The sequence below is a fragment of the Megalops cyprinoides genome, chromosome 5, assembly GCF_013368585.1.
Source record: "Megalops cyprinoides isolate fMegCyp1 chromosome 5, fMegCyp1.pri, whole genome shotgun sequence".
Lineage (NCBI taxonomy): Eukaryota > Metazoa > Chordata > Actinopteri > Elopiformes > Megalopidae > Megalops > Megalops cyprinoides.
The window spans coordinates 1,776,090-1,800,620 of NC_050587.1; the positions used below are offsets into that span (position 1 = coordinate 1,776,090).

At 44.3% G+C, this 24,531-nt stretch overlaps 1 protein-coding gene across 1 annotated transcript in view; it reads left to right on the forward strand.

The window, feature by feature from the left end:
* col27a1b (collagen, type XXVII, alpha 1b) overlaps positions 1 to 24,531 on the forward strand; it is a 134,388-nt gene that overhangs the window by 47,022 nt on the left and 62,835 nt on the right. The window contains exons 8-12 of the mRNA XM_036528872.1: positions 2,934 to 2,978; positions 4,920 to 4,973; positions 7,736 to 7,780; positions 11,695 to 11,748; positions 12,422 to 12,466. Coding sequence (XP_036384765.1) covers positions 2,934 to 2,978; positions 4,920 to 4,973; positions 7,736 to 7,780; positions 11,695 to 11,748; positions 12,422 to 12,466 — 243 coding nt within the window. The remainder of the gene's footprint in view (positions 1 to 2,933; positions 2,979 to 4,919; positions 4,974 to 7,735; positions 7,781 to 11,694; positions 11,749 to 12,421; positions 12,467 to 24,531) is intronic.

Sequence of the window (24,531 nt, forward strand, 5' to 3'; positions counted from 1 at the left end):
CAGGTGCAGTGTGAATAGGCTCAGTATGAAGACTGTGACCTTGTGCAATGCAGCACAATAGCAGCACTTACTTACTTACTCACCAGCCACACTGTCCCCCGCTTCCGACTCTCTCATTACTGTGGCTGTGCTCCATAGAGCTTTGTCTGCACTGCCATAAAGGTTTTGCATTTGTCTGCAATTAAGAAGATAGAAGAAAGGCATCGTAGCCATGGAAGCACACTGCTTTAAAGGGAGACGGCAGCAGCTGCGTATCCCAGCAAGCATGCGTGATAGGCCAAACCTCGGCGTGAGCCAAGTGTGCTTACACGTCTGAGAACAGAATAAATGAGGCGTACCTCTCACACAACTCCAGATTCTGAAGGAAAATGGGAAGTATTTTACGTCTCTCATTTTTCTGTTTTATTTGGGGTGAGCGCTGTCTCCTTGCTGGGACTTAACAGTGCCGTGGTTGGGATATCCCATCGGCTCAGGCAATTGAGTGGAAAGTGGTCCAGAGAGGGGTGTGGTTTCAGCTGCTGTCAGAGATTTCTACATTTTCATTTAGTAAGCACCCAGTTTGAGTCTCCAGGTGACCCCATCACCAAAAACTGCTGCTGTTTCTAGAGCTTGGCACATACTGACTACATCTACTCTTCTGACAAGACCTGAGTTGGCCACAAAATAGGCCTGCTTAAGACAGATATAACCATGTTCCTGGAGTGCCACAATCCTGCAGATGTTTCTCTCAATGGTGACACGCTGAGTACTTTGAACATGTGGTCATCTGCGTTCATTTAACCTGATGATTTATCCAATTATATCATTAAAGGGCTGGGCAGAACAAAAACCAGAACCAGCTCTGGCATTCAGGGTAAGGGTTGCCTGGTGTCGTTTGAAGTAATTGTGTTGCACCAACAGGAATGTCTGTTTCCTTTTTCCTGTCTGTTGTCTTAATAACCAGACAGAAAATGACGAGATCCTGTATGACTGAGCTCATAGCCGAAGCCTCCGTGACAGAAGTCTAAAAGTCAACATGATCAACTCAGCTCCTGCAGGGCCACCTGCGTGCATAGGCTTTTCCCCCACTCTTAAGCACTTAACTAGCTGAATTGTCGCCCAGTTTCTTTTTCAGGGCTTTGTAATTTGCACAACAAATCTTAAAATGATATTTGTACCTTATACCCAAGACAAATTTTAGTTCATAATGTTTTGGGAAAGGCACAGGTGAAAAGCACTACAGTTCCAAGTACATGGACCAGTAATGTTAGCAATAGTCAAATGAATTTGATTAAAGTCCACAAAACACATCATCCCCAAGGGAGTTCACATTCCTACTCTACAACATGGTGCTAAGGGTATATTGTGTAATTTAGTTTTCATTCCAGCTGACTGCTTACTTAGGAGTGACTCAGCTGTTGGTTGATGTTAGTTACACTGACCTAGGTGTGACATTATTTGGCACGTATCAGCTGTCAGTTTGTAGTGAAAGGATTGGGGGGTTGAAAGTGGTTTCTTGACAGAGTGCTAACAGAAAGATTTGTTTCTGTGTGTCTGTACCCCTTAATAATAATGCAATATCATTTATTAAGAATAACATGTTGCTCAATAAGCTAATTTATGGCTTCGGAGATTAATTGAACTCAGATAGAGAGGATTCAGTATGAAAGAATAAATCACTGAACATCTATTATTTATTACCAAAACACATCTCACAGGACACATTTCTATCAGTGAGGCTGCTCCCGGCTGTCAAGAAATGTTAGTTAAATATAGGTTAGGACTCTGATTACGTCCAAATCAAATCCAAGTAATTAAAAGCAGCTGGATCAAATGCCAGCATGTGTGCCAGGGAACAGGGCTGAGAAACAATGCTCTCTATGGAAGTGAGTTTTAATCCAATAAGAAGACACTCAGATTCCTCACTCTGTATGTTTTCATGGCTGCCAGGTAAAGTCAATAGCACTTTTCAGCACTGAATCCAGCGTGGGTTGCCCAGTCATTAAGGCATGTGACACAGCTCTGTCTGAGGAGGGTTCCCTAGTGTCTGGGTGAAGAGTTTTGTCCAAGGTGAAAGATCCACCTTTTAGCAGGCGTGCAGTGGGGACAGGCTTGCCACGGAGTTCAGTCCATGTGAGTGCTTTTGGCGGAATCAGGTGTTGTGGGGTGACTGATGTGTCTCGGAATATCTGCTTCAACACGGTGCCAAGCCTTCCCCTTCAAGCATAAGCCGATATCACACATCACTCTATTTTGAATGTGGAGGTTGTGAAGGCATTTTATTAATTCAGGTATAATTCAGGTATAATTCTTGCTCTCATAGCTCTTGCAAAAAAAACAAAAAAAAAAAAACAAACAAAAAACATAACTCAGCTCCATGTAAGCTTCTCCATTTTGCACATAATACATTTTCAGGTATGCAACACTGAGAAAAATCTATGATAATCCACCCAGGCAGATATGACACATTAGACATGACTAGCCAGGGTTTGGATGTTTACAGGATCAGCCAGTTACTCAGCGGTGTGGTTTTGGAAAATGATGGCTGTTTTCCCTGTGAGAGCTGCAGTATTCGCTGTTGAGTGTAATCTGGATCCTCATATGTTTCTACCTTTGATTCTGTTTTTCCACTCCTTTGTTCCACTTGTTTTGCTTAAATCAGCAAAATCGAAATGTTCCCTAATCCTCTCAGAGAATTCATGCAAGTCCACCCGCCTGGATATGGAGAAGCTCTTGGCTTTAATGGAAATCGTTTTTATTCCTAATGTCCTACTTTTTTGGTAAGGGCTGCAGGGTGAAATGCAGTTTTTAAGTTTTTGTAGTGCGTTCAACAGGAGTCTTATTCCCGTGACATTGCACTGTCTGATCCTCATATGTCTTGCCTTATGGTGGAAGTGACTGCGCGGTGTGGTGTGTGTACCGCACAGCTGACTGGTTTGCACTTCTCTTTGCAGGGACAGAAAGGCCACCCCGGGCCACCTGGTCACCCAGGAGAGCCAGTGAGTATGCTTCAGACCTCTTTAAGTATTCTTAACCTGCATGGATTTTATGGAATGCTGTAGCAGTGAAAAGACATTTTCATCCAGAAACTGAGTACCCTCTTCTGTTTATTTGCTTAGCCGATTTCCTCATAGTTTGCATATGCAATTACACAGATATTGACTGAGGCAATTCTGATTACCTGAGTGCCTTGACCAAGGTAACAGCTTCAGTTGTTCAGTGGGGATTTAAACCAGTAGCATCTTGGTTACAGTGATAGACCGCAAACCGTCCACTATGGTCCTTGCTGTAGTCCATTCTACCTGCTGACTGTCAGTGGTGTATGGAGGCTGTCGTGAGTGTAGTGAAGACAGATGAGTCAGCACTCAGCATGTTAAAACTCCGCCCCAGCTATTCAGAGTAATTCTGTCTCCCATTTCAATCTAATGTCCCATGCAAGCTCAGAATCAATTCATCTTGCAAACTTAGCAATCCCTATAAACAGAAGTTCCCTGCCAAACTTGGTCAAGAGCTCCAGCTCTGGATAAAAGAGAGCAGAAACATCTGCCCGCCTTTTTGCTCCAAGATGTGACTTTGGAAGAAGATGGGGATTGCTCCACTCGCTGCATCACAGCGTCACTAAGAGCCTGAGCGCTGAGAGGACTGAGTGAGATGTAAATCTTACATCACAGGAGAGGCACATGGTAACCAGCAGGGAAAACCCAAGGGCTGTCCCCGGAGTGTCCACCGAAGTTTGCCTCAGCTCCTGGCATCCTCTCTTTCTCTCTCTCTCTCTCTCTTTCTTTCTCTCTCTCCCTCTCCTTGCTCTTTCTCCCTCTCTTTCTCCTTTTCTCTCCTTCTCTCTCTCTCTATCTCCCTCTGTCTCTGTCTCTCCCTTGCTCTCTCTCCCTTTCTGTCTCAGAGTTTCTCTCTCTCCCTCCCTCTATCTTCCTCCCCTCCCTCTCTGTCTTGCTCTCTCCCTCTGTCTCTCTCTTTCCCTCCCTCTCTCTTGCCCTTTCTCCTGCTCTTTCTCTCTTTTGCTCTCTCTTTCTCTTTTCCCCTCTTTTTCCCTCTCTCTCTCTCTCTCTCTCTCTCTTTCACCCTCTCTCTTTCAAGCATTGTGATCGTGACAATCCACTCTGAGTCCAGGCCTCAGAGGGTGAGTCAGAACATGGATCATTTCCCTGCAGCTCTCGTCATCAGGCTTTTCATTCCAGCCGCTGACCAAGGGGGTGGGCAGGATGGGGGCAGGAAAGTAGCCCCGAAATCCCCGCCAAGTGTATCCCTGCCTGTCCGCTAAAACACCAGTTTCACCTGTCTGATTTACTGAAATGTGACGTTGGGAAACTGGCATGGTCCAGCAGGCGGTCACTTCTGAGGCTGGGTGCGGGGTCGGGACAGCTGGGTTAATCGGGTCCACAGCACTGCTCGGGCCTGCATGGTTACAGATGCCGACAAAAACGAGCCCCTCCCCTTAACCCAACTCACTTTCATCTCACTGTAATTCCTTCTATGTTGCAAAAGCAACGTTTAGCCAAGTGGGCATAAAGGACACCTTTCTGGAGGCCTGCACCTGAATCCGTCTTTATGCAGGCAGTGCTGAATGAATAGGGGGGCTGTGTGTGAACCGGGCCCATGTCAAATGATGTTATACATGAACGAGTCTGCACTTACAGAATTTTGGCAAGGCCTTTTCCGCGCTGAACCTGGACCATATGGCCCGAATATAACAAGGCACATCTGAAAACCCAACAAGAAAATAACACCTTATTTCTGATGGAGACTTGCCCTTCCAAAAACAATATTTGACAAACAAAGGGCTTTTATGGGGACCTAAGAGAGTGACACATGGATCCTGGAGAGTGCCTCACTCCTCACCCTCTGCAACCACCCCCACCCTCCCTCTCTCTTTCTCTCTCTCTCTCTCTCTCATCCCCTTTCTTATTCCCTTCTCTCCCCAGGGAGAACAAGGGCCAGACGGAAGCCCAGGTGCCAAAGGTTATCCTGGCAGGCAGGTGCAGTAAATCTTCTGATGCTGTGCTGGCTAAACTGGCTACAATCACAAAGTAGACATTTCAGTGTGCTCAGAGAGGACGACCAAAACTGCCACATGAGGGGAAGGGGGGGGCGGGGGTGGGGGGTTGGTGTGTGAGTGTGTGTGTGTGTGTGGTGTATGAGGGGGGTTCTCAGCATTGTGGGGTCTGGGCAGACTGGACTATGAATGGGGATTTTTTTTTGTGGGTTTGTGTGTGTGTGTGTGTGTGTGTGTGTGTGTGTGGGGGGGGGGGGGGGGGGGGGGGGTTATTTAAAGGTTTTGGGGAGAACACCCTAAAAAGGTATCTCTGGAGCCCTGAACATCTTCAGCAGCAGCCCCTGAGGGAGGCAGAGTGATAGTCACCCGTTAAATGTGTTGCATGTGCCAAGTGTGATTCCCGGCAGCAGTGACAGACGTGCTTGGCCTTCAGTAGGCCTTGTGGGTTTCCATGTTCTGTCTTCTTTCTTTACGAGTCTGCTCCTAGTATGTTTTCCCATAGATTATGCAGGGAAGCATGAGAGTGAATGGCTGCAATCCCTAAGCGATCCCTAAGCAGTAATTGAAATAAAAGACAAAATTAAGCCTCTGTACAGCTGTTGCTCTCTCATGAACTTCACACATGCTGTTTTTTAATGTATTCTTCTCTGTGTTCTGCAAGACCAAGCTGTAAATTTCAGTTAGGGCTTGCTGCTGTTAATGTCATTTGGAAAGGGGAAAGGTTCAAGGTTTTTTTTGCCCCATGGCTGAGTACTAGTTATGGATCTTGATACATTGTGGGAAATGCAACCCCCCCCCACGGGCACCCTGCCCCCCCCGCCCCCACCCCCACATCCTTGCAAAAGTGTAACACAGCATATGGGGAATCACTTACAGCAATGCTTTTCCAGAGCAGTGTCATTCAGGGGCTGATCTGGGGTCAGCCTCGGTCCCACAGCTCCGGTCCTGGGTACTTGTGTAAATGGTATCACGTACGGCGTATTGTCTCTTACTGACCAGCTCTCTCACTGTGTGTGTGTGTGCGTGTGCGTGCGTGTGTGTGTGTGCGCATGTGTGGATGTGGCTTGGCATCGGTCTCCGCACACACTCACTCGGCACTCCCCCATTGGCCACGCTGTTCTGTGCTCTGATGGATTAGGCTTTAGCACCCCCTACCATCCGAAAGCCAAGGAGTGCCATTCCAGCTCTCGGTGGGGTGAGTCTGGCATAGAGATCACACAGGCAGGGAGTCCAGTGCTTGCTGACACAGCGGTCTCAGCTCCTCCGGGAAGCCGGAGAGAGCTCTCCTGCTGCAGCAGGGCCCTGGGCCACCCTCATCCTGTACTCAATCACTGTCTGCTTAAAGGGCACCTGGAGGGGATTTCCCAAAAGAAATAGATCAGTGGTAGTTTGCGATAATTGCCTTAAAGGTTTAAAGTGATGTGTATTGAAAACGATGTCTTAATAATTGATCGCCATAAGATTTATACGAACAGGTATATCTAATTTTCCTGTGGAAAGTCAACAAGCATTTGAAAACAAATTCCAGCTTAACTGTGCATACCAGCCAGATTTGGACACACCAAGGGAACACCAATTACCTGTAAATGGGCCTTTTAAGGCTGAGACATGCTGTGAAATGCTAAGCTAACCCTCACTGTGGTGCTGTCCTCAGAATTTTCCCCCACACAGCAACCATGGGCGGCTCTTAAATGAGGCTGTGACTCGGCTTGTGTTTTTGAATGGATGAGAAGCTGCAGTTAAGAAATCAAAGCATGTCATGCAGGGCCTGGCTTGTGTTTCCACTTCGAGGGGTATTGCTGGATGAAGGGTTTTTACAAGGCCCTCCTGTGCTTGTGTGTGTGATAAGAGCCAATGAAGAGCTGATAAAAGCACCATGGCCAACTTGACAGAAGTATGAGGTCACTGGGGGGGGGGCAATTATACAAGGATATACAATAGAAAAAGAAACAATTACATGTGTTTGAGGTATTTTGGTACTGAACTGAGTCGCATTTTAATTGTGAAATGCCATCAAATGGTGAAAAAGAACCATACACAGTAAAAGATAAACCCTGTAGAGTCTAGTCATCTGTTTAGATACAAATGTCAGGCTACACAGTGTGGTTGATTGCATGCCTTTCTCTGTTGAAAGAAACACTTTGTAAGAAAAGCTTGATCACTGCCATTAATGCAACTCATTAGGTATTCGATCATGCATTATATGCGAGGAACAGTCAAGTTTGTATTTTACTAGATAGCATTAAGCATTTTGGCAGCATCTGAGTCATTTACAGCCAACAATGAGGTTTGTGTTTCACGCACAGTAACACAACTCTTATTAAGTCAAGGCTGGAGTCCTTCCACAACAACATAGCATTGTTACTGCTCTGTGTTAATAGAATCATAATAGCTTTGCTAATCCAGAAGTAAACACAAATGTTCAGATGAAATTCAGCTGCTGGGAGAGGGTTGTCATAACTGTCATTAAAAGAGCACTGGGAAGTTGTCATATCAAGTGTCATCTCCATGTCCAACTGTCAGCCAGTCATTTTCCTTAAAACAGGAGTTGACAGATATTCTCTTCAAGGGATTTTTGTGATATTTTTCTTTATTTTCTTACAGTGCAGAAATATCTTACAAGTGTCATTGTACATAATTTAAGAGAATGATATTCTTCAGTAAAGTCTGTGGATTTTCTGATATATAGTGATATAATGTGATATATAGCTGTTCAAGTACTATTTCACTTTTTATGTGTTGTAGGGTTTGCCTGGCCCTATAGGGGATGTGGGGCCTAAAGGAGCTCGGGTAAGTGAAGCTTCTTCTATTTGTGTACATAAGAGATAGACTGCTGACCTTCACTTATCACCTCCATCCATGCACTCATGCTATGTTCAGTGCACTTCCTTGTTTGAGTGGTTGCACCCTCCATATGTATTATGTTGTGTTTTGTGATACAGTATGCATGTAAATAAAAAATAAAAGTCTCATAGTGAAAACTGAAGATGTGTCCAAGTTAAGTGGTAATCAAGAGTAGTATGACTTAAATTACCTAATAGGTCTATCCAACATTATAGTAACATGGATGTTTTATGGATTTTCACTAGGAATCATTTTCCCCATCATATCTATGACATACAGTTAGGTCTGTAAGTCTTTGGACAGTGACACAATTTTCATGATTTTGCCCCTGTACGCCACCACAAAGGATTTGAAATGAAGCAATCAAGATGTGATTGAAGTGCAAACTTTCAGCTTTAGTTCAAGGGGTTTAACAAAAATATCATATAAACCGTTAAGTATTACAGCAATTTTTATACATAGTCCCTCCATTTTCAGGGGCTCAAAAGTAATTGGACAATTGACAGAGTAGCTGTTTCATGACCAGGTATGGGCTGTTCCCTCATTATTTCATTAACAATTAAGCAGTTGAAAGGTCTGGAGTTGATTCCAAATGTGGAATTTGCATTTTGAAGCTGTTGCTGGGAACTCTCAATGTGAGGTCCAAAGAGCCACCAATGCAAGTAAAGCAGGCCATCATTAGGCTGAAAAAATAAAACAATCCCATCAAAGAGACAGCAGAAACATTAGGAGTGGCCAAATCAACAATGTGGTACATTCTTAAAAAGAAGGAACGCACTGGTGAGCTCAGCAACACCAAAAGGCCTGGGCAACCACGGAAGACAACTGTGGTGGTTGATTGCAAAATTCTTTTCTTGGTGAAGAAAAACCCCTTCACAACATCTAGCCAAGTCAAGAACATTCTCCAGGAGGTAGGCATATCATTGTCAAAGTCTACAATCAAGAAAAGACTTCATCAAAGTAAATACAGAGGGTTTACCAGGAGGTGCAAACCACTGGTAAGCCTCAAGAATAGGAAGGCCAGATTTGCCAGAAAACATATAAAAAGCCTGCTTAGTTCTGGGACAATATTCTTTGGACAGATGAAACTAAGATCAACCTGTACCAGAATGATGAGAAGAGAAGATTATGGAGAAGGGAAGGAACAGCTCATGATCCAAAGTATACCACATCATCTGTGAAACATGGTGGAGGTAGTGTTATGGCGTGGACATGTATGGCTGCCAATGGAACTGGGTCACTAGTGTTTATTGATGATATGACTGCTGACAGAAGCAACAGGATTAATTCTGAAGTGTACAGGGCCATACTATCTGCTCAGATTCAGCCAAATGCTGCAAAACTGATAGTACAGAAGGATAGCACTTCACAGTACAGAAGGTACAGAGGTGGCCGAGTCAGTCACCTGACCTCAACCCAACTGAACATTCATTTCACTTACTGAAGACTAAACTGAAGGCAGAAAGACCCACAAACAAGGAGCAACTTACAACAGCTACTGTAAAGGCCTGGCAGAGCATCACTAGGGAAGAAACTGAGAATTTTATTGATGTCCATGGGTTCCAGACTTCAGGCAGTCATTCAGTGCAGAGGATTTTCAACCAAGTATTAAGAATGATCATTTTATTTATATGTTAATTTGTCCAATTACCTTTCAGCCCCCCGAAAATGGGGGAACTGTGTATAAAAATTGCTGTAATTTTAAAATGGTTTATATGATATCTTTGTGAAACCCCTTGAATTGAAGCTGAAAGTCTGCACTTCAGTTGTATTTTGATTGCTTCATTTCAAATCCATTGTGGTGGCGTACAGAGCCAAAATCATGAAAATTGTGTCACTGTCCAAATACTTATGAACCTAACTGTATAAGTTTCATTCAACAGCTCAGCAAATTGTGCTTCAATCTCCACTCAATATACAGACAAAGTAAATAACTAAATTACGCTACATGCTGTGCATCTTTACTACATCAGAATTACAGTATGTGATGAGAGCTGCCTTCTCCACTTGCACTACCAGTCGTACAGCGCGCTCTGTTCCTCTTACTCCTGTGCTGCCATTCCCTGTAAACTACACATTCAGCCACTGTATCCATGCCATGCCTGGAAGCTCCACAGCAGTCTCTCCAAGACTTTCTTGGACCTCAGCATACAGTGTCAGCATTCCAAAATGGCTGGTTTGTTGATTGCCCTGCTGGTGTGTGGTTCCCACAGATGTGACTGTCAGAAGTTCCGTATATGGCAAAATATTCTTTTTTCATTCATCCTCATGTTTTAGGACAAGACTGGGGGAAGTGGTGACAGAGACCACCGAGACCTCCTGCTGCTAATTACTCTGAATAATGGAATTAGCATGCGAAGGCAGCATACTCAACAAAGAGCACAAAAGCACAAAGCATTCCCTGTATTTATTTTACTGTGAATTTGCTCTTGGAGGAAATTCAGTTGTCCCGTTAGTGTTGCAGGAGGTGGGTTTCCTAAATTGTGGCTGAGTCCACAGTGATTATTAGAATCTTCCCCAAGTGCTCATTTGTGAAAGGTTTCCTGTTTAACTGATCATGTGCTTGTTTATTTAACGTAATTTACAGTCTGGTCATATAAGCAGAAACTGACTCTAGTCTCTACATTGTAAAAAAAAAAGAAAGACTAAACATTCCTTAGTCAAACATACATAGAAATTAATGGATATATGCCTGTCAATGAAGAGCATGTTTTTCCATAGGAGACTGCATTACTGCATCACCAGTGTGGGTTGTGTTTTTGAAGAGGGTTTTCCTGTAGGGAGTAGTGCTGTCCTGGAGATGGGCAGCTTTCTCCCTGCACACAAAGTATGCAGGCGGGTCAAAGTAGGAGAGGCCCAAAAAGTATGGCCAAGATGATATGCAAGCAGTTCCATATGAAAAAAATGGTGTTGAACAGTCCAATGACAGCTTTTTATAAATCTTGGCAAGATTACCTTAAGGAATCGTTAGTCTTGCATATATCTAACACCAAAAGTATTCCCCGCTTGTGCTTTCCACCCTTGTACAACATTGCTGTAGTAATGATTTTGACGTGTGCCATTTTGAAAGCTGTTTGTGGATCATTTTGCCTTCCAGGACAACATTCCGGCAGCCATCGTTGCCAATGGTTGTTGAATCAAAATTATCAGTGTTTGTTTCCCCTCCGTCCCACAGGAAATGCAGCCCTCTCTCTCTCTTCGCAGCAGACTCATTTGTGCTCGGCACTGGCGTGTCTGAAGGCCCCGTGCTACGACTTTAAACTGTAGCCTTTTAATCCCCACTGGTGAAACCCACTGTTATATGGTGTGGCAGCAAACCCTCGATTATGTTTAATGAGCTTCTGTAGGTCACTGAAGTCACCTCAGCGCACACCCAGTGGAATTTCCTGTTTAAATTTGGACCTGCTATCTTCATGAGGGGTTCCTTTCTAATCTCCCCATGCTTTAACTCTGATACAGCTCTCCATCCCGGTGTGAGTCAGAATAAGGCCTGCCTGTTTTATTAAATGTGTCATTCTGTTTGCTTGCTGCATTTCCCTAATCCCCTCCATGTTCTAACCAGTTTTTGTCCCCCGTCGCGTGCAGCGTGTGGACGCTTCAGTGATCCCTGGTGTGAGGGTATGTGCCCTTGGACTACATCGTGGAAGCCAGCACCATGCAGTCCATGGGCATATACACTTGCCTCAAGGCTTAGATCATCATGGAGACCGTCTCTCTGCCCCCCGAGGACGAAAGCAACGCCCCCCCCCCCCCCCCCCCCCAGTGCCAGATGGAGCAACACATGAGCAAAGCCACCCCTAAGGGCTTGTGTTTTCTAAAATCTCACAACTCTCCTCTTCCCCCCTTCCCTCTCTCTGCAGGGCTTCATAGGCATCCCAGGACTTTTTGGCCTACCTGGGCCTGATGGCGAGAGAGTGAGTTTATCTGCCTTACCTGCCATTCCTCACCAGGGACAACCATTTGCACACACCGTGGACAGCACTGTGGTGTTTACCCGATATCAGTGCCCAGTTGGATTTGCTGTAGTGCATTGTGGGAGTAGTGTGACTGGGGTAATCATATGGTCCTGTCAGCTGTGGGAGTTTGAATACCAAAATCATCAAACACTTAACATCCAGTGTCTCACACAAAACAATTAGCCCACTGTGCAAAACAACCAGAAGCTTTGCAAGGGACTGTTATCACAGGGTTCCAAGGCTCTTATTATTCCCAGTGGACAGTGACATCCTAATGGTGGACTCATGTGCATAGTGCTCTTTACTATGGGATTCAATGTCAACAATCAATAGATACACTGTCCATACTGACATTTATTATACATACACACACACACACACATACACACACACACACGCACAAATGTTGTAGATACACTGGACCAGTATTTGGATTGCCATGCCTCATTGCCCCAGTATTGCCAGTCAGGTGTATTAGTGTCTTTGTCTGCATTTCCAGCATGCTAGGCAGATATAACCTTATTAACTGGTGATGCTTAAACACACAGAGTGACATTATCTGTTTCTCTTTTCTTTCTTTCTTTTTTCCATCTTCTTCTTTCTCTTTTTTCATTTTCCCTGCATTCTCTAGGGCATTGCTGGTGTTCCAGGGAAGAGGGGCAAGATGGGTAGGCCGGTAAAGTTTTCTCTCAACATACTTTATAGATTAACATATGATTATTACTCCTTGACTGTTTTTGAAAATGCCTCTTTCACCTGCATGCACTGGTGGATGCGAGTGCAAACAGGGGCGGTTTGTCAGAGCTCTCTGTAACCCTGGCAGGCTCCCGGAATTGAGTTCCTCCCCTCACCTCTTGTGGCTCTGTGCATCTTTGCCGCCAACATGCCGCCAAGCCATGATAAATGCGGAAGCCCCCGACATGACCACTTTTTGAACATTGTCCAATGTTTCAGCCTCCTTCCATAAAGATGGCTACTCGTGTTGAGTGGAAATCAACACATTTTCCACAGCAGAGCAGGGGCCTTCTACAGGGGCAACATGCAGTGATGTTAGGGCACAAGGTAACCCTTAACCCTTTTGCACGTATGGTCACACCAGTGTGATTAGCCATTTAGCGCGTATGCTAAAACCGGTGTGATTCAAACACTAGGTTGGAGAAATTCTACCTAATTTTAGCTTTGAGGAAACGGCGATTTAACATAAAAAATATAGCAAATGTGGTGGTGAAAACTATGAGAAGCTTAATAACGCTAATGAAAACATAACAAACCATGAATGTAACATGCGCGCTACATAGCATAAAATAAGTTACGTGCGAAAGGGTTAATAGTCAGTGTTTGCCTCCTGCTTTAGTGGTTGATTCACTCCACAGTGAACACACTAATAAAAAATGGATAGGTGTAATTACAAAGTTGTTCAACCAGGTTTATTGTACATTACTGCTGAAACAAATCTTTGCAAAACTTGAACTCGCTGGCTGTGTCTAGAATATGTTCAGAATGTGTTTCAGTTCACATGTGAACATTATAGAATACTATATATAATATTGCATATGCAAAACAAAAATTCTAAACTGAGTTCATCGATTTCTTTTCTAGCATGTAGTAGGAGAAGAACAGTGCAATGCACTGATGTAGCCTTGTCCTGTTGAGGCCAGCATTTTTTTTTGGGGGGGGGGTGAGCTTTCCTATCAATGTATTTTTCCATGAAGGAGATGGTGGTTGCCTTAGTCATTCTCAGACCATGTAGTGGTGTGTGTGTATGAATGACTCCAGGTTTGGCAGTGTAACTCCCAGGGTCCCAAAGAGACCAGCAGCACCTATAACAGTGAAGCAAACTCACACAATGGTCTCTTTCTCTAAGATTTCTTCCTCAAAGGGAAGGCAGAAGTGGAGCCTGATATGGGCCAGTTGGCGGAGGGTTTGTTTAATTGACATGGCTGTTTTTTGTTGCTTTTTTTCACCCCCTCACTCTCTGACAGGGGCTGATTTAGTTTAAAATAGGAAAAAAGATGCTGTGGGCCAGGAGGGAAATTCAATCCTATTTTTGGATGAGAGCTCTGTCGGATGGAAAAAGGCCAGTATTCTCTGTGTCTCTCTGGCCCTCTCTTCTCTGAGCTCTTCCAGCCAGACTGAAGCACAGCACACAGGCCATGCCCCCAATGCCCAGGCCCCACCCACACAATACAACAGCCACTCACATAGGCCAGGAAAATTTGAGTTTCATTCATAGCCAAGCCTTTTAAAGAAACCAAATTAAAACTCAAACGCACTCTTTGAAAGGATAATAATAAAAGTAATGTATATTTGCAAAGCTGATAATAACATGCCTGAAGCTGAAAGCTTTTTTAATTAATGGTGCATTTGTGTGAGTCAGTTTTGCAGTGTAAAAATGGTCTGAGAGCAGGGCTGGTGTTGGCCCACTCATAACACACATGCCGCATTCTCAGAGATGCTTTGGAGGTGTCAGCCAGGAGATGACTGCTTGCTGCACTCCAGGCTCTCAAGTAACAAAACTTTGCCTCTGCCACAGCCTGCAGCTCTGAAAATCACTTGCCTCTTATATAGAGTAGATTAAATTAGCAGAGGTTTGGAAAACCCAGCCCAAACCAGCTCGCTAATGATTGACCGAAACAGCACCACAAGAAATGAAATTCCTTTGATAAAGCAACCAGCAACCATTAATTACCCTGCGACTCTGCGATTCATATTTCATACCCAGCTAATTAGTCATCTTCATTAACTTTTTGCCCTTGATTGTGCATAAAAGGGAGTTTCAAATACACACAGTTCCCAATCGTTGCCACAAAAGTTGCCACATTTCTATAATATCCAAGAAAATATTCCAAACTCATTGTGAAACATAAAAAATCTGGGCTTGCCAAAAAGGCCTTTTCCTCAATTATTCAAAAGGTATCAAGTATAAAGTATACAGCTTGTTCATCTTGAGTGTTTCACATAAGTCATAGTCAGTTCCTGTGTAAGTCATGGTGACAGGTGACATACTGCATGTATGTGTTCAGTACCTGCCATAAGACAATCTTTGATTTAACTGGTGAGTCTTTATTCAGCTGCCATTTTTGGTGCTGAGCTGGAGCTTCCCTTCACTAACTCATGTGGCTCTATGTCTACCACTAAACACTGTTTTGCTTGTTACTGGTGCTCCGTTAGCATCTTATCGTATGAGGATATCTGATAGCAGTATCACTTATGCGTTTCACAAACATGAAGCAGACGCTGATGATATCAAAGAGTGAGAACACTGCACACCAGCAGTGGACAGTGGACTGCATCCCACTGTAAAGGTTGCCGTGGCAGCATGGTGATGTCACAGTCTAATACTTGTATTACTGATACGTGGTGTTGCCAATAGCTGACATCATTGTGGTCCGTTTCAGGATCTGGGCTCTTTAGGTCAGTAGTTCTGTCAGCGTCAGCTGACTAATACCAATGTGGAATGGTACAGTAGTGCACTGCAGTTTTGTCACTGTGAGGTTATCTCAGCCTTGCAAATGAGCAGTGTTTTGTGTACCCTCAGTAACTTGCCCTCAGGAGAGAAAGTCCCTAAACACAGTAACTGTGTCACAAAAAATATTGTGCTTAGGAAGACCAAGATTAATGAATAAATGGGAACACAGTACAGAGACACATGGTGCGTGTGTGGTCTGTCTTCTGGTCTGTCTTCTGTCTCTTCTCGATTGCTGTCAAGGATTGCTCGATTGCTCTTGGATTGCTCGATTGCTCTTGCTCGATTGCTCTAGCTTGGACAAGTTCCTGCTGTGTTTGTGCTGTGGTTGTTGGTGTTGTGTTTGTGGTGTGGTTTCTGTGCTGTTACATTCAATCGGATAAAAATAAAAATTGGTGATATTTACCTAGCTATTACATAAGGTAGGTCTGATCTGCTCTTAAAGTTGAATCTTTTGTTGCCATTAGGGGACAGAGAGGGAATTTTCCACTTTTTTTCCTCCGTCGCAGCTAATTCGGCTCTAGCCGAAGAGAGGTTTTTTGTGGTTTTTCGCCCTCTCAGGAGCAAATCTCTAAATAATTAAGCAGCACACTTTAGCTAGCTATTCGGGTAGTTACGCTAACTAGCCGGTTCACTTTTTTTTTTTACCCTTTTCTACTATTTTTCAGCGTCAGATTTTAGGATATTCTGATTCTGGTTGTGTTTGCGTGTCTGCTGAACTGTAAACATAGTTTTATTGTGGCATTTCTTATTGTACATTTTAAGTGGCATTTCTTGCGCTTGATTTCTGCCTTTTGACTGTTCTGAGCCACCTTGGTGCTTTTAGCACTTTTTTAGCTGGTAATTCTGTCTCAGCAGTAAATCCTTATTTAGGGAAAGCGTTTTCAGTTAGGGGAAAAAATGAGGCCAAAACTGTGCGAGAGTTGCCGGATGATCGGATTTCTGGAGGGAGACCTCCAGAATGAGTTCATCTGCGACTGTTGCCGACTTGTTGAGCACTTGGAGAACAAGATTCTTGATCTCGAGGCCCAACTAGCTGGACTCCACAGTAATCCTGAATTGTTAGAGTTCCAGGAACTGATTAGTACGCCCTATAGAGAGATAGTGTGCTCACCCAAGCCGGGTAGGGGGGAAGATACAGACCAGATAGGACGAGAGAGCTGGGTTACAGTAGGGCGTAAGCGTAGAAAGGGGCACAAAATTCCAAGAGGGGCAGCATCTCCACAGATCGCAGTGACCAACCGTTTCGCGCCACTGCAGGACGAGTTGACCCACAATCCTGAGTGTGGGAGGACTGAAGAGCCCCAGGGCACCCAGGTGGCCTCATCCTCCAAGAAAAGGGAGTTGGTGATAGTGGGGGATTCAGTCATTAGAGGGGTAGATAGCATAGTGTGTTCGCGCGTGTGTCTCGCATGGTCTGTTGCCTGCCTGGTGCCCAGGTTGGAGACCTCCTGGAGAGTGCGGACAAGCTCCTGGCCAGAGCGGGGGAGGATCCGGTGGTCATGGTCCATGTTGGAACCAATGACATAGGAAAGGGTAGGTTCGGGGTTCTGCAAGAAAAATTTATTGAGCTAGCGGGGAAGATTAGGAGCAGAACCTCCACGGTAGTCTTCTCTGGAATTCTACCAGTACCACGTGCAAGCAAAGGGAAGCAAGCCTTTATATGGAGGTTTAACACGTGGTTACAAACCTGGTGTAGGAAAGAGGGGTACAGGTTTATGGGGCACTGGGACTCCTTTTGGAACAGGGGTGACCTGTACAAGCGGGACGGGTTGCACCTGAACCGGAGGGGTACAGCTGCACTGGGCCAGCGTATGCTTAGGGTAGCAGAGGGTTATTTAAACTAGGGTCTGGGGGGGCAGGGAGTTTATACAGTCAGATGGGTAGGGATAGACAGACTGCCGGAATAGAACACACCATGGCTAAATATCTTATTAGTAGAGAGGAAACCATGCTTGTAAATCAGGCAGAGCAGCACTGTAATAGAGGTGGTTCTGAGCAGTTGAGGGCGGGGGTGGAGGGCAGGAGAGGCACACGTGGTACCCTGAAATTCCTCTGTTTAAATGCTAGAAGCATAAAAAATAAAATTCTCGATCTGGAAACCGTTATGAGTAATAGTAACTTTGATGTTGTTGGGATTACAGAGACGTGGCTTGGTGCAGGGGGGATGAGTACAACGTAGAGGGATACAAGCTGTTAAGAAAAGATAGAATCAATAGAAGAGGAGGAGGCGTAGCTCTCTATGTAAAGGATAATCTTAATACTCAGGAAATACTGGGAATGGAGCCCCTTGGTGTTAGTGAAGACATATGGATTAAGATATTGGGGGAAAATGAAAAAGGCCTGAATGTTGGAGTATGCTATAGGCCACCAGCCTCAGATAGCAATCTCAGTAGTACTCTCTTTGATAACATAAAACTAGCATGTCAGGAGGGTGAGACAATAGTAATGGGGGACTTCAATTACCCTTCAATTAATTGGGAAGCTGTGTCAGGTCAAGGTAAATATGAGGAAGAGTTTTTGGATGTTGTAAATGACTGTTTTTTGATACAGTCTGTTACTCAACCCACGAGAGAGAACACAATCCTAGATCTGGTTCTGTGTAATAATCCTGATAGAATCGGCAGTATTGAGGTAGGGGAACCACTCGGTACAAGTGACCATAGTTCAATTACATTTGAAGTTTTTTGGCAAGTTAAGTCTGCATTCTCCAATGCTAGAGTATTCAACTTTAGGCAAGCTGACTTCATTAAGATGCGTGATTATACAAGGAATATAAACTGGGTACCTCTTCTAGGTGGTAAAACTGTCAAAGAAATGTGGTGCATATTTAAAACGATTATTCTGGATGTACAGCGTAAATTCATTCCGCAAGTGAGAAAAGGAAAGCTGAAAAAGAAGCATCCACAGTGGATGAATAAGTCGCTACGGAACAGTTTGAAACAAAAAAGGAAATTATTTAGAAAATACAAGTTGGAGAGCTCAGATAGTAATAAGATTGAATAGAGTAATATGCGAGCTCAAGTTAAGAAAAAAATAAGGGAAGCCAAAAGGTGTTATGAAAGACAAATTGCACTAGATGCAAAGAGCAACTCTAAACGTTTTTTTCAATATTATGGTCAAAAAAGGATAGTTAAGGATGAAATAAGAGGTATAAAAAACAAGGATGGGGTTATGGTTTACGATAACAAAGATATTGCTGATACACTAAACAGTTACTTTGTGGAGAGTTTCACTAGTGAAGTGTTTTTGCATATGCCTTCAGGTGCAGTCAGTTCTCAGAGACTTATAGAGGAAATTGATTTAAATGATGCAGAAGTACTAGATAAACTTCAAAAACTTAAAACAAATAAGGCAGCAGGCCCTGATGGAATATATCCAAGAGTTCTCAGAGAACTAGCAGAGGTGGTTTACAAGCCTCTGACAGTTATTTTTAAGCAATCCCTTAAAACTGGAGAAATACCAGATGACTGGAAACATGGCAGTGTAGTACCTATCTACAAGAAAGGAGACCGGACTGGACCAGGAAATTATAGGCCTGTCATCTTAACTTGTATCGCATGCAAAATACTGGAATCCATCATTAGGGATAATTTGGAATTATTCCTGGAACGAAATGGTGTTCTAAATGATAGCCAACACGGTTTTCACAGAGGGAGGTCGTACTTAACAAACCTCCTGGACTTCTTTGAGGAAGCTACAGCATGTCTGGACTCAAACCAAGCTTATGATATTATCTATTTGGACTTTCAAAAGGCATTTGACAAAGTTCCACACGAGAGACTCATATTGAAAATGACATCTGCGGGAATTACAGGAGCTATCACCGAGTGGGTTCGAAGTTGGTTGTCTAATAGAAAGCAGACTGTAACTGTGGGAGGAATTGTATCAGAGCAGGGTCCTGTACGAAGTGGAGTCCCGCAGGGATCGGTAAAGTAAAAGTAAAATAGTAAAATTTGCAGATGACACAAAACTAGGGGGTCTAGCTAACAGTATAGAATCAACTAAGGTAATACAGGAAGACCTAAACTGCATCCAAAAGTGGGCAGATACCTGGCAGATGACTTTCAATTTAGATAAATGTAAAGTCTTGCATTGAGGAAATAAGAACCTTAGACAAGACTACTTCATGGGTGGAAAAAAACTAGAATGTGCTCAATTTGAAAAGGACTTGGGAGTAATGGTTGACCCAAGGATCTAGGCAGTGTGCTGTAGCAGTAAAAAAGGCCAACAGGATGCTGGGATATATAGCCAAAAGTGTTGAGTATAAATCTAAAGAGGTTATATTGAAATTATACAATGCCTTAGTCAGACCGCACCTGGAATACTGTGTGCGGTTCTGGGCACCGCACTATAAAAAAGATACCGAAGCTCTAGAAAAGGTTCAAAGAAGGGCAACTAAATTAGTTCCTGGCATGAAATATAAATGCTATGAGGAAAGACTCAAGTTACTTAACCTATTTAGACTAAGCGAGAGGAGGCTTAGGGGTGATTTGATTGAGGTATTTAAATTTATAAAAGGAATCAATAAGGTTAACTATAATAGATTCTTTAGGGTGAGTTCAGTCTGTAAAACAAGAGGACATAAATGGAAACTAGTTAAGAGTAAGTTCCGCACTGATATAAGGAAATATTATTTTACACAAAGAGTTATCAATACATGGAATAGGTTGCCAGGTCATGTAGTTGAGGCAGAGACCCTTGCTGTGTTCAAGTCTAGACTTGATGCAGTTTTGGATACTTTTTAATTAAGAAATGGCGAGCTTAGTTGGGCCGAATGGCCTGTTCTCGTCATTATATGTTCTTATGTTCTTATGTTCTTATGTTCTAGAAGGCCTCCATAAATTTAACTAATGAGGAGATCAAACGCAAACTCCACTGTCTTCTCAAAGGAGCAAAATGAACATTTCTGTGGTCACATATGGTGGAGAAAATAAAAAGGGGATTTGCTTTTGACTAATTGTGCTTTCCACTTCATGTGATGTCAAGGCCGGTTTGGCCCATAGACAAGGTGTGCATGGTCAACCCACGTGGGTTTTGGCAAACAATAAGGAAAAGACCCACAAATACAGAGGGAAGTCTTGAGTGACTGATGCTTTTGGAGGGTTTTCAATATTCGGTACCTACTGAAACTTGACCCTATAGGAGACTCACCTTTCAGTGAACCAGGTGTTCTCTGAAGGCCTGAGTTCATCTTTTTAAAGGAATGTTTGTGTAATTAAACAATGCTAAAAAGTATTCTGCAAGCAAGCAAGTAAGCAAGCAAAGTAGTTAGACCTGCAGTTTCATATGCCCTGTATTGAACTGTGTAATGATTTAATGTACAAATTGTCTCTCAGTGAATTGATTTGCTTGAAGGCTTGTGATCTTAAGCTTCTTGTTGGCACAACAGAAGGAATTGGCAGAGTGTTTTTTTCTATGGGAAAACATTCTTTCTCCAGCCTCTTTGAAACACTACACCGTACCTCACCACACCAAGTGTTTCAGCAAAAGCATCCTGTTTCTGGAAGGCGTGTAAAAATTAGTAACTTGTTTGTCTTCCTAAAAGGGCTTGTGTTAGTGTTATTCTTTGCTGTCTGATTTTTCTCACTGGATATCAAACATTTAATATTTATCCCTGGAGTGGATATGGAGCAAAACAAAAAGCTATTGCTTGAAGTGCAACAAAGTAGGAAGGAGACAATGGCACTCTTCCTTGTCAATCGGGGTCCCTTGATGGATCTTTCTGGAAGAGGTGATTTTTTTTCACCTTTGCACTGTCCTCCTGTAACACGCCTGGACCGGCCCGACACCCTGACCAACATCCACTCGTCTCCCATCTGACTCATCAGCCAACCAGCTAACTCTGACTCATCAGCCCACCCCCCTACCCGACCCCTCCCCTCAGCCGCCTCCTTTCCCTCAGCGCACAGTCTCCCTCCATCTGGATCTCAACTCTCCCCCAGTGCCTCCTCCCACCCTCCTCCCTCCTGACTCAGCATGTACACAGAGGCCTCGCGTGGGCAGTCAGCCAACAAGGTGATCGTCACCTCCTCCAGGCCCCTCTCTCTGGTCTTTCCAATGAGGCAGCTGCCTGACGCAGGGGTTTTTCCCACCAGGGTCCTCCTCTTGCTCTGGATTGTAAATTACAGGGGGAGAAAAAAAAACAGAGGAATAAATGCTGGAAGTCCTTGGGAAGCAGAGCCAGCCCCTTCTGCTCATAAGCAAGCCTTGCAAGAAAGGGAGTGAGTGAGGAGAGCACTGAGTGAAGACCTCCGGATCCGGACGTGGACGCAGTCTCGTCTGAGTCACCCCCAGAATGGAAAAAGTGAATCCTTCGAATCGTGGTCATTCACCCCGTTTGCCGCCCACTCTTTTGATTTCTATTTGTGTCCGTCAGAGATGTCCGTCTCTGAAGAGCTGCATGAGTTGCGAAAGAGTAATAGTTCAGGGCTGTTTAGCAAAGGCTGCTCCAAACACAGACCAGCATGGGTGAGAAATGAGTAAGTTTCCAATGCAGAGGTAGAGTGCAAGATGCAAAAACACGAAATGCAAGAAAATGGGAGTTTCGTGCAGCGCAGCTGGTTTGGAGGATTGACCACAAGGGAGGGAGAGGTTAAAGGAGACATATTTATAACACAGGCTGAATCATCAGGACCTCGGAGTATTGTTTGCGAATGTGTACGTGTGTGTGTGTGTGTGTGTCTGAGTGTCTATGTCTTTGTCTGTGTCTGTGTGTGTATGTGGGTGTGTATGTGCATATGTATATGCTTATTCATGTTTGTGTTTGCGTGTGTGTTTGTGTAAATGTGTATGTATATATGTATACCTGTGTATGTGTGTGCATCTTTGCACATGCGTGTAATCTTATATGTGCATTTTTGGGTATGCACGCGCGTGTGTGTGTGTATCTACGCATGCGCATGTGTGTGTGTATATGTGCATGCGTCTTTGGGCATGTATACATGGAATGGTTTTTTTGGCTCTGTAACACAGCAGTCTGTGCTAGGGAGGTCTTGCATCACACTCTGCTGGCCCGATGGAGCGCGTATGCCTGGTCATTACCGTGTAGCCAGAGGGCCTCTGAGAGACGGGCCTGGTGTTTACTCATCTGAAAGTGTGTGACATGTGTAAGGCGGGCTGCAGGGCGATGACAGGGCGAGGGGCACAGGTGGAGGGGCCTTTGTGTACCAGTAATGGCTGGCCATGGTATGTAATCCCCTGCTCTCAACCCAGGTGGGTTCGTGAAAGCACCTGGTTCCCAGTGCCGTGGTGGCCGGCATCCCTTGTAAAAGTGGCAGGAGCTCTGACCCTTGCAGGCGGGGGAGAGTGGATCCCCCCTTAATCACCATCCCTACAAAGGCCTGTGGATCAGCTGGCCAGATGAAGTGCTGGGGCACCCCTCAGTCTACAGTAAAACATGTCACTCCGCAGAGACAGCCCTTGCTGTGAACACCTTTGCTTTGAATTCCTCTAGCTTTTTTTCTCTTAGTCTTTTTGCGCTACAGCTGTTCCCTCTCTCTTTGGAACTGACCTGAGGGTCACCCTGGCTCAGAAATATCCCTTTTTATGTACAGGCAAACAAAGCCACTTCTGCCATGGCAACACGGTTTCCTTAGGAAAATGTAACTATGAACAATAGGTGGGAAACGGAGTTTGAGTGTGTCACGATCCCCACCCCCCCCAGCCCTCCTGGCCCCCCAACAACCCCCTTCCCCCACCTCTCCAGCCCCAGGGCCACAGTCTCCCAGACTGCCTTTGCCATTCCCCTGTGGTTTGGCTTGACCCAGGTGTCAGCAGTACTGCTGACGCTCCACCCCTACCAGGACGCTCCTTGTCAGTTTAATAGCATGGCTCCGTAGCCCTGGGATCAGCTGCAGGCACGGCTGAGAGGTCCAGCCAAAGCGGGGACAGGTTCAGCCTTCCAGGAACCATTGTAGCTGTTTTAAAATGGGCTATATGTGAACCTCTTGACATCCTCTGCTGGCCTGTGAATGTACTCCTGGGTAACGCAGAACAAATTGCGGAGTAATTACAACAAATCCTTCCACGTGCTGCTTTTGTACTGAGCCACATACCTGACATCATTCTCAAGAAGTAAACCATTAAATGAGTCAGAGGATGTAGTGTTTTGTTAAAAGAGGTGCATAGGCTTTGAGTACTGCTTTTTGGAACCATTTTTTCCACATTTGCCCCAGTTTCATATTGCAGTCATAGTAGTGAAGGGTTTTTTGGGCCCTGTTCCCCAATACTGTTCTTTCACAGACATTAGTAATGAATAATTCTCACTGTCAAATTCATCTTTATTCTGTCATCTACATGTCTGATTTTCCACTGGATTTCTTGGTAATGTGGTTTCACGCTCATTGGTCGTTTAGATGTGTTTTGACCATCTGACTGCACTCACAGGAAGCTGTTTTATATGTTATGAGCGGTGTCGTAGTTGCTGTGAGCCCTGTTGTATATATTATGAGCACTGTTGTATATGTTATGAGTGCTGTTGTAGATGCTGTTAGTGCTGTTGTATATGTTATGAGCGCTATTGTAGATGCTGTGAGCTCTGTTGTATATGTTATGAGCACTGTTGTAGATGCTGTGATTGCAGTTGTATATGCTATGAGTGCTGGCTTTGGCTTAGAGACAAGCATGTATTGAAGCTTCTACAGCATCTCCTAAGGCTTTTCTTTGAAAAGATAAACCCAGGGAATTAATTTGGTTGGACTTCTATCTGCCTACTATTTGTAAATCTATGCTGTGCAGTTTCAGCAATATCAAATGGTAATGGAAAAAGTCAAATGAATTTCAAGCCCACATGTTTCAAGAGCGATGCATTTTGACATTGTTAGTAATGGTAAATTTTGAGAGACTAGCCCTGCAGTGGGCAATGGCAAACTCCTGTAGCTGTTATGTGATTTGAGATGTCACCAAACTTGTCACTCCATCCCATAACAATTTCATTTACGCAAGACAGGTCCTTGGAAGCTGGAAATCTGGGGAAATCAGTCTCTTGTATGATAGATATTTGTCGGGCTGTTGTAGACTTGTCACTGCTCAGTACAAAAAAACAAAAAAGACAGTTGTGCGTATCGGACTTTATATAATGTAATAGTAAACCGAAGAGAAGGGACTCTGTCAGCAGATCACAGCCACTGGTTATGGCTCCTGCCAAGGCACTTGGAAAAGCTCAGCCCTGGAATTTCCTGCTGGTCTGACAGGAATGAAGATCTTGCTTGTTTCTGGGATTTCTCCTCTACGGTGTGCTCTCTCGCTCTTTTCCACAAACCTCCATAGCGAGT